We start from the raw sequence: 9,965 nt of genomic DNA, 5'->3' as shown, positions 1-9,965 counted from the left end.
GCCCCCTCCCAGCTTCTCGCTGGCAGGGCATGAGAAGCTGAAAAGTCCTTGACTAGTGTAAGCACTACTTAGCAACAACTAAAACATCAGTGTGTTATCAACATTATTCTTGTACTAAATCCAAAACACAGCACTGTACCAGCTACTAGGAAGAAAATTAACTCTATCCCAGCCGAAACCAGGACAGATCACTAGGAGCTTTCTCTTCATCCAGATTGATCTTCTGCCATGCTTGTTCTTTGGCTTGCTTGTCATGCTTATCAGAAAAGACTGTTCTTGTGCTTTGAGGAATTTGTTCTTGAGATGAGCCAACTCTCCTGGCCTCCTTTGCCCTCCAGTGCAGTTGCCCATTAGATCCTGCCAAGAAGATCCCTGACTGAGCAACAATCTGCTCTCCTGAGGTCCAGGGTTGTAATTGTACTACTTGCTTTGCTCTCTTCTCTCAGGATTTTAAACTCCACAATCTCATGGTTGGTGCAGCCAAGGCTGCGCTTGACCTTCACATCTTCTACCAGTTCTTCATTGTTTATTAGCAACAGATTCAATAGAGCATCTCCCCTGGTTGGCTAATTGATTGCCTGTATAAAGAAATTGTCTTCAACAAATTCCTGAAACCTCACGTATTCCTTGAACCCTGTCATATTGCCCTCACAGCAGATACTGGGTTGGTTGAAGTCTCCCATGGGTATGAAGGCCTGTGATTGTTGGGCTCCTTCAAGCTGTTAGAAGAAGACTTCATGTATTTTCTCAATCAAGGAGTCTGTAGCACACACCTACTAAAGCACCAACCATGTTGGTCTGTCCTCTGGTCTCTGCCTGTAAGCTCTCAGCTGGCTCGTAACCTGTTCCTAGGCAAAGCTCTGTTTACTCCAGCTACTCCATTGCCTTGACTGCAACCTCTCCTTGCCTTCCTTTCTGGCAGTTTACTTCAGACTAGACAAAAGTAAGGTTTTAGTACAGTAAGATGCTTCCTCCAGATATTCATTAGATATGCATGTAGTTCCTCTCAGCAAACCAAGTTGCAGGATCATGACTAAAGTACTGTATTATAATAGACTATGACTTTTATCAACTAATAGTGTTTTTTAGGATGTGGAATTAATTTCACTTTAATTCCTTAAATATAACAGAGAAATAAAAATCCTATTTTCATCATTTCTGAGATCTGGAATCACAGAGTATACATAATTCTCTAGGACAACAGATTATATTGTTATTTTTCAGAGAACTAAAAAAGATTTTTTTTCAGAATTAACATATTAAAAAGTGAGCTTTTAATGAAAAAGAATACTATTTTAGCTTAATTAAAAGTATTTTTAAACTTGTTTTTCTAAATATAGGTTTATATGTTATAGAGATAAATTTTATATATACTTTATATACATTTGTCTTTTGGTTTATGTCTTATAAGACATTTAACATAAGAATAAAATTATAGTAAATATTATAAAAGTTAAAATAATGGTTCAGTGTACTGTGATCTTGTAGTGCTTCATAGTCCCTATCAAAGCTGATAAATAAGAAGCTGCTGTTTGCTTCAGCAAAAGAAAATGGAAAACAAAAGAAAACACTACATCATTGCACATCTTTCAAGAATAGAAAATAAGTCAAAACCCAGCAGAAGCAACTTGACTTCTTGCCTCATTCTGTCTCACAATTAAATAGTCCAGTCCTTCTGAACGATTAATAAATTTTTTATTATCAAGTTTAATTCTTTGAAGTCAGGCAAAAGAGAAGAGAATTAGTAAGTTGTTCTCTAACATGTCTTGCAAAAAACGCACTGTGAGAAATAACTAAAATTTAGCTAAAATATGTACAAATACCAGGGGGTTTATATGCAGTTTAAGGGACAGACTGCAATATCATTGAAGAAGGTTAATTTCAGTATTCTTTCTTTATAAATGTGTATATATATTTGATCAGTTTATGTGTGGCGTTACCAGGGTTGCTAACAATGAAAGGCAGTTGGACCTGATGAACTGGGAGCTCCCCTTCTTTCTGAAAGTTTTGCAGTTATTCTTTTAATTGTTTGCTTTCTTTCTTTAAACTAATAAATATGCATGTGCTGGTTTTGGCTGGGGTAGATTTAATTTTCTTCATCGTAGCTAGTATGGAGTTATGTTTTGGATCTGTGATGACAACAGTTTGGGTGCACAAGAAGTTGGGAGGGGACACAGCTGGGACAGCTGGCCCCAACTGACCAAAGGGATATCCCACACCAAATGACGTCATGCTCAGCATATAAAGCTGGGGGAAGAAGAAGGAAGGGGGGATGTTCGGAGTGATGGCATTTGTCTACCAAGTAACCGTTGCCTGCCGATGGGAAGTAGGGAATGAATTCCTTGTTTTGCTTTGCTCGTGTGCGTGGCTTTTGCTTTCCCTATTAAACTGTCTTGATCTCAACCCACGAGTTTTCTCCCTTTTACCCTTCCGATTCTCTCCCCCATCCCATTGTGGGGGGAGTGAGCGAGCGGCTGTGTGGTGCTTAGTTGTTCGCTGGGGTTAAACCACAACAATGCATTTAAATAATTTGAGGTAGCATGAATATCTAAGTACGTAAGAGATCCATGGGAGATCAGAATGAATTGATTATAATTGTCTTGGAGTTTTGATGCCTGATAGGTACTATATGTATTTAGTAACACATTCTTTGGGTTTTTTTTAATTACAGATGGAGCCTACTTAAAGGCAGAGCTTGAGTTTTGTCTGCAGATTTTGTGGAAAAGAGGCTTTTTAATTAATTATACTCCTCATTAGTTTTTAAATTATAGTTGAACAAAGACAATGACTGTGATAAGAAAAATATGGATTTTTTTTGTTTGTTTTGGGCTTAATATGAATGAGGCTCAAGTATGTTGTATATTTGGATATGGCTATTGTTTGTGTTTTGAATAGATCATGATTAGTAATTAAGTATGCAGAAAAGTATAGTCCATAGATAAATCAGATAGTATTTGCTATTGTATCGCATTTTTGTACTAAAAGAAGTTTGTTTATTCTTCTTCAAGATTTGCATTTGTATTCTCATCACTCAGGTCATTTCACAGCTTCGGATCCTGAGCAGGTCAGTAACTGCTGGCTGCAAATTTGACAGAGAAATATGGTCTACTGAACTTTCCCCTGTTCTCAACCTATGGAAGAAACTTAATCAGGTAGGAAAGTAACTAATTTGAAAAGACAACTTTTTTTTCCCAGTAACTACATTAAAAGTAAGGTCTAAGGAATTATCTTGAATATCGAAACATAAGAAGTGAAAAAGGAAATTAAATGCATTTGAGGTGGGAAGTACAATGTTATGTGTATGTAATTAGCTATGAAGTCTGTATGTGGGACAGTAGTATATTTCAATGTGACACCTTCCATTATATCTTACTGACTAGAGTTAAATATACCTTTAGGCCTGCAAACCTTCCTTGCAAGAGCTCAGGTGAAACTGTTGCATATAAGTATACATATACAATCAGAAAATTAGAGATTTTGATTGTAGTGTTTGGAAGATTGATAAATGAGGCCAGTTTTAAACAGTAAAACAAAACTGCACTACATTAATGCTCATTAACAGCACACATTGCTAATGGTTATTTTTTTATCATTATTAATCATTAACACTGCAAATTCAGTGCACGTATTCTTTAAAACCTGTGTTATAAATTAGCTGTGAGTATACAGTACCATGAAGCTGAAGCCACATAGTCACCACTGGTGGCTATGGTCCTTGATGGTCTTGGTCACCCAAGTGGAGGTAATCAAGCCTGAGAGCTCTTTGACAAGGGAAGCTGGACCTGAAACAGGCCTCGTCTTTCTCCTCTATTTTTCTGCTTAAATATGGGAAAATGAATTATGCAATATTTCTGTGTTGTCTCCTCTCCAGTATTTGTAGTCACCATATGCATCTGTATTTGACCTACATTTTTACTGTTCATGATATCTTAAAAAAAAGACACCTATATTACCTTGAACTTTCTTTGATTTTCTAACATTTTTATGCTGTTAGCAGATTAATTTATCTACCTTTTGAAGATCTCCTTTAGAATAGAATCATAGAATGGTTTGGGTTGGAAGGGACCTTTAAAGATCATCTAGTCCAAACCCCTGCCATGGGCAGGGACATCTTTCACTAGATCAGGTTGCTCAGAGCCCCATCTGATCTGACCTTGAATGTTTCCAGGGATGGGGCATCCACCACCTCTCTGGGCAACCTGTGCCAGTGTTTCACCACCCTCATCGTAAAAAAATTCTTCTTATATCCAGTATAGATCTACCTTCTTTCAGTTTGAAACTGTTGCCCCTTGTCCTGTCACTACAGGCCCTAGTATAAAGTCTTTCTCCATCTTCTTATAAGCCTCCTTTAAGTATTGAAAGGCCACAATAAGGTCTCCCCAGAGCCTTCTCTTCTCCAGGCTGAACAACCCCAACTTTCTCAGTCTTTTTTTGTAGGAGAGGTGTTCCTGCTTTCTGATCATTTTTGTGGCCCACCTCTGGACCATCTGGGATACAGTACTCCAGATGGGGTCTCAGGATAGTGGAATAGAGGGGGAGAATTACCTCCCTCGACCTGCTGGCCATGATTCTTTTTATGCAGCCCAGGATATGATTGGCTTTCTGGGCTGCAAGCACACATTGCTGGCTCATGTCCAATTTTTCATCCACCAGTATCCCCAAGTTCTCTGCAGGGCGGCTCTCAATCCCTTCATCCCCCAGTCTGTATTGATATTAGGGTTTGCCCTGACGCAGGTGCAGAACCTTGCCCTTGGCCTTGTTAAACCTCATGAGGTGGTGGTGGTGGTTGTTGTTGTTGCTGTTGTTACTACTACTATTATTATTATTATTATCTTCTTTCTTTTATCTGTTGGATACAGATAGTAGTAAAGTAGAGGCAGATGGGAAAGATGCTGACAATACCTTCCATTTTATTTACAAGAAGCAAATATTAGTCTTCTACCTGTCAAATGTACTTATCTTTAAGGGTAGTTGGAAATAATGGTTGAATATCTGTTTCAAACTACTGAAACTCAGGAAGTGTCCAGTATAGATCTGAACTGAACCAAGCTGATGTATTTATAAATTCAAAGCTGTTTTTAAAATAAGCTACTTTTTATTCCAGAGGCAAAAAAGGCTCAGAAGCTTGTTAATATGTAGACAAAGATTAACTATGTTTTTAAACATTTTTATTCCAGTGCTGAGTAAGTAAATCAAGGATTAACTCAAAAAGGATTATCTTACAAATACCTTGAAAACAGTTATTGTACATCTAAAGACTGATGATTCTGAAGCATAACAAAATTTACCACTTGACATAGGTTTGGCCTGTAGAATTTATACTGGAATAATTGATCATAATCTTTAAGTGTGGACAGATTTTTATCTGTATACTCTCAATACCGTATGGTGATCATTTTTGTATTTTGTAACCTAGTGTTCAAGTTTAGATAAAATACTAGACAGCATTTGACTGAGTATTTCTCTGGACTGAACATCAGTGTTTGATCCTACAAAAATCAATCTAAATAATTTAGAGTATACAATACAGCTAAATTGACAGAACATCTATAGAATTTATATAGTCAGTGAATTTCAGAAATCAGTGATAAAACAAAAATTTTACCTAATATTGGCCAACATCTCACAAATCTATACATGGACTATTTAACTTTTGTGATGTGCCCACTGAAGAATTATACCACATTGAAGTGTGTAAAATAATATTCATATTTTTTCATGAGTGCAAATTGTAATATTTCAATCAATAGTATTGAGTGCAGCTAACAGAGACAGCAAATGCACGCAGCAGTTGGCACAGCAGTTTGTGCAGAAGAACTTACAGAAGGCCAGCAACTTTGCTCAGTAGAGGATACACCTTCTCAGCAATGGTAGTGATGTGCCACAGGGCACGGTCCCCAGCTGCTGTTGGAGCAATGGACCCTCTAAGATGAGAACTTTGACTCAGGCAGCAGTCCAGAAGGAGGATGCAGCTCTGCATATCTCAAGCTGCAGGGAGTGCCTGGTGCCTCTTCCTCAGGCTGGGGCAGCAGGAGATGGTGTTCTAACCTGCAGGAGATGTGTGCTTGTTGAGGATCTGCATCACCAAATTAAGGAGTTGCAAGAGGAGGTCAGCGGACTTTGCAGCATCAGAAATAGATCAGATGGATCTTTTCTGAGACACTGTAGCTTGAAGAGCCAAGCCCCCAGCTTTCCTGAAGGAGGTGCGGGCAGAGTCTGTGCCTGTTGGAATGGGAAGTAAAGGCTTACAGGATGGGAAAGGCTGGAAACTTGTGACTTCTGGCACCAGGAGGAAGGCGTCTGCTCCACCTCAATATTTACACTTCTAGAACAGATTTAGTGCCCTCATAGCTGACAAGGGGCTGGGAGCTCTGTCCAGTGAAGCTCTCAAGCCAACTAAACCTGATCCACACAGAAGCACCAGGAGGAAGCGGTAAGGAATAGTAGTTGATAACTCCCTGCTGTGGGGAGGATGCTCCCATTTTCTGACCTGACCTGTCATCTCGGGAAGTTTGCTGCTTGCCAGGGGCTCAGGTCTGGGACATTGTGGAAAGACTGCCAAGGCTTGTCTGGCCCTCAGACTATTACCCCTTGATGCTTTTCCACATAGGCCCCAATCATACTGCCAGGGATAACCTGGAGCATACAAAGCATGACTACATGGGTCTAGGGGTGGTTGTTAGGGGCATGGGGGCCTAGATGGTTTTTCTTCTTGATACTTACAGTGAAGGTGAAGGACATGAGGAGGAGTGGACGGGTCCTACAACTGATTGCAGAGCTGGTGTCAGCAACAGGGTTTTGGTTTTTATGACCATGGGACACTTTTGAGGATTGATGGTTGCCTGCTCGAAAGAGAAAGGGTCCACCTGACTAAGTGGGGCCAAGAGGCTGGCCAACTTGGTGAGGAGAGTTTTAAAATAGAAATATAGGGTAGGGAGAGGTTGACCAAAAATTCTGTGAGGAAGTAGTTGACCAGGTTGGTAGGCAAAGTATGTCTGTAAACATCATCAACAAAATCAACAAAACAGAGCTGAAGGGGGACCATCTAAAGTGTGTCCATATAAACAAGGAAGTGCCTAGCAGACAGAAAGCTCTCACACTTCTCTGGGAAATCACCATGACGGAGTGCCTCTCTGATGTGCCTGTACACTAATGGGTGCAGCATGGGAAACAAAAAAGAGGAATTAGAGGTTTGCATGCAGTTGCAGAATTATGATCTCATAGGGATTACAGGGACATGGTGGGATAGCTCACACATCTGTAGTGCTGCCATGGATGGCTATAGGTTCTCTCAGAATGAAAAGCCAGCAAGGTAAGAATGGGGAGTTGCCCTTTATGTGAGAAACCAGCAGGAATGCATGGAGCTCTGCCTAGGGATGGACAACGTGCCAGTTGAGAGTTTGTGAATTAGGATTAGAAGGCAACATTATGGTGGGTGTCTGCTACGGGCCACCTGATCAGAAAGAAGTAGATGAGACCTTTTTCACACACCTGGAAGAAGCCTCACATTCTCAGAGCCTGGTCCTTGTGGGGGACTTTACCCACCCTGGTATCTTCTGGAAGGACAGTGCAGCAGGGCACAAGCAATCCAGGAGGTGTCTGTAGTGCGTTGATGACAAATTTCCAATTCAGGTGATGGAGGAACCAATAAGGGGAAGCAGCCTGTGGGACCTCTGGGACCTCATACTTGCCAACAAGGAAGAACTGATTGAGGATTTGAAGGTTGGGGGCAACCTTGGTTGCAGTGACCCTGAGATGGTGGACCTCAGAATCATGAGTGGAGGGAAACCAGCAAAAAGCAGGATGACAACCCTAGACTTCAGGAAAGTAGACTTTGGCCAATTCAGGGATCTGCTTGGAAGAATGCCATGGGACACTGTCCTGGAGAGCAGCCCTGGAAAGCTGGTTGCTTTTCAAGGAATACCTCCTCTAAGCTCAGTGGTCAACCTCAAAATGCAGGAAGTCAAGTAATGGCAGCAGGAATCCTGCATGGACGAGCAAGGAGCTCTTGGCAAAACTCAAACATAAAAAAAAGAAGTATAGAAGAGAAGGAAGCAGGGACAGCTGACATGGGAGGAATATGGAATATAGAGACACTGAGCATGCAGGGATGGGGTTAGGGAAGCCAGAGCATATCTAGAGTTGAAGCTGATGAGGGATGTGAAGGGCTGTACTGGTGTACTAGGTCTGGCTGGGATGGAGTTAACTTTCCTCATAGCAGCCGATACAGTGCTGTGCTTTGCACTTGTGGCTAGAACCGTGTTGATAAGACACTAATGTTTTGGCTATTACTGAGCAGTGCTTGCACAGCATCAAGGCTGTCTTCCCAACCTCCCCCCACTCCTAAAGCTGATAGGCTGGGGGTGGGCAAAGGGTTGGGAGGGGACGTAGCTGGGACAGCTGACCCAAACTGACTGAAGGGCTATTCCATACTGTATGATGTCATGCTCAGCAATAAAAGGTAAGAGAGAGGAGGAGGGGGGGGGGCATTCATTATTAAGGTGCTTGTCTTCCAAAGTAACTGTTACGCGTACTGAAGCCCTGCTTCCCAGGAAATAGCTGGGCATCGCCTGGTGATAGGAAGTAGAAAATAAATCTCTTTTGGTTTTGCTTTGCTTCCGCATGTGGCCTTCACCCCGCCCCCCCTCATTAAACTGCCTTTATCTTGACCAACAAGATTTTTCATCTTACTTTCTCCCCCTGTCCTGCTGAGGAGGAGAGTGAGGGAGTGGCTTGGTGGGCACCTGGCAGCCAGCCAAGGTCAACCCAGTACAACCGGGTATGGCTGGGATGGAGTCAACTTTCCAGCCTGTAACTTAGCAGCAGCTAAGCTGTTAACCCATCACAACAGCAACAGGAAAGGTTTTTACAGGTACATCAGCAACAAAATGAAGAGTAGGAAAAGTGTAGGCTGACTACTGAATGGCAATGAGGACTTGGCCACAAAGGACAAGAAGGCTGAAGTACTAAATGCCGCCTTTGCCTCTGTTTACTAGTAAGTCTGGCCTTCACAAATCCCAGGTCCCCAAAAGCAGTGGAAAAGTACAGAGGATGGAAGACTTACCCTTGGTGGAAGAGGATCAGGTTAGGGGATGTTTGAACAAACTGAATATAAACAAATCCACAGGCCCTCATGGGATGCACCCATGAGTGTTGAGAGAGCTGGCTGCTGCCATTGTGAGACCACTCTCAGTTATCTTTGAAAGATCAGTGTGATTGGGGGAGATTCTTGAGGACTAGAAGAAAGAAAATGTCACTCCTTTCTTTAAGAAGGGCAAAAAGGAGGATCCAGAGAACAATAGGTCAGTTAGCCTCACCTGGGAAGGTGGTTGAAAACGATTTCCAAGGATTTCCAAGGGTCATTAAGGTGATTAGGGGACAAGAGCATCTGTCATACAAGGAGAGGATGAGAGAAAAGGGACTGTTCAGCCTGGGGAAGAGAAGGCTTAGGGGTATCTTGTCAGTGTGTGTCAGCTGATGGGAAGGAGTAAAGGAGACAGAATCAAGCTCTTCTCAGTGGTGTTCCATGACAGGACAAGAGGCCATGGGCACAAACTGAAATACAGGAAATGTCATTTAAACATAAGACAAAACTTTTTTACTGTGAGGATGGTCAAACACTGGAACAGGTTGCCAAGAGAGGCTGTGGAGTCTCCATCCTTGGAGATATTTAAAACCTGACTGGATACAATTTTGGGCAACCTGCTGTAGCTTTGAGCAGAGGGTTGGCTTAGACAATCTGTTGGAAAAGGACCTGGGGGTGCTGGTTGACAGCCGGCTGAACATGAGCCAGCAGTGTGCCCAGGCGGCCAAGAAGGCCAATGGCATCCTGGCCTGTATCAGAAATAGTGTGGCCAGCAGGAGTAGGGAAGTGATTGTGCCCCTGTACTCGGCACTGGTGAGGCCGCACCTCGACTACTGTGTTCAGTTTTGGGCCCCTCACTACAAGAAGGATGTCGAGGTGC

The 9,965-nt window shown here is 42.1% G+C and overlaps 1 protein-coding gene across 1 annotated transcript in view; it reads left to right on the top strand.

Moving 5' to 3' along the window:
- Positions 1 to 9,965, top strand: part of DYNC2H1 (dynein cytoplasmic 2 heavy chain 1) — a 202,261-nt gene that overhangs the window by 153,061 nt on the left and 39,235 nt on the right. Inside the window, exon 83 of the mRNA XM_009274630.1 lies at positions 3,036 to 3,152. Within this exon, the coding sequence (XP_009272905.1) occupies positions 3,036 to 3,152 (117 nt within the window). The remainder of the gene's footprint in view (positions 1 to 3,035; positions 3,153 to 9,965) is intronic.

Source organism: Aptenodytes forsteri, unplaced genomic scaffold (genome assembly GCF_000699145.1).
Source record: "Aptenodytes forsteri isolate BGI_AS27 unplaced genomic scaffold, ASM69914v1 Scaffold352, whole genome shotgun sequence".
Lineage (NCBI taxonomy): Eukaryota > Metazoa > Chordata > Aves > Sphenisciformes > Spheniscidae > Aptenodytes > Aptenodytes forsteri.
The sequence above is the reverse complement of the archived record's forward strand: the minus strand, read 5'-3'. Positions and strand labels throughout refer to the sequence as shown.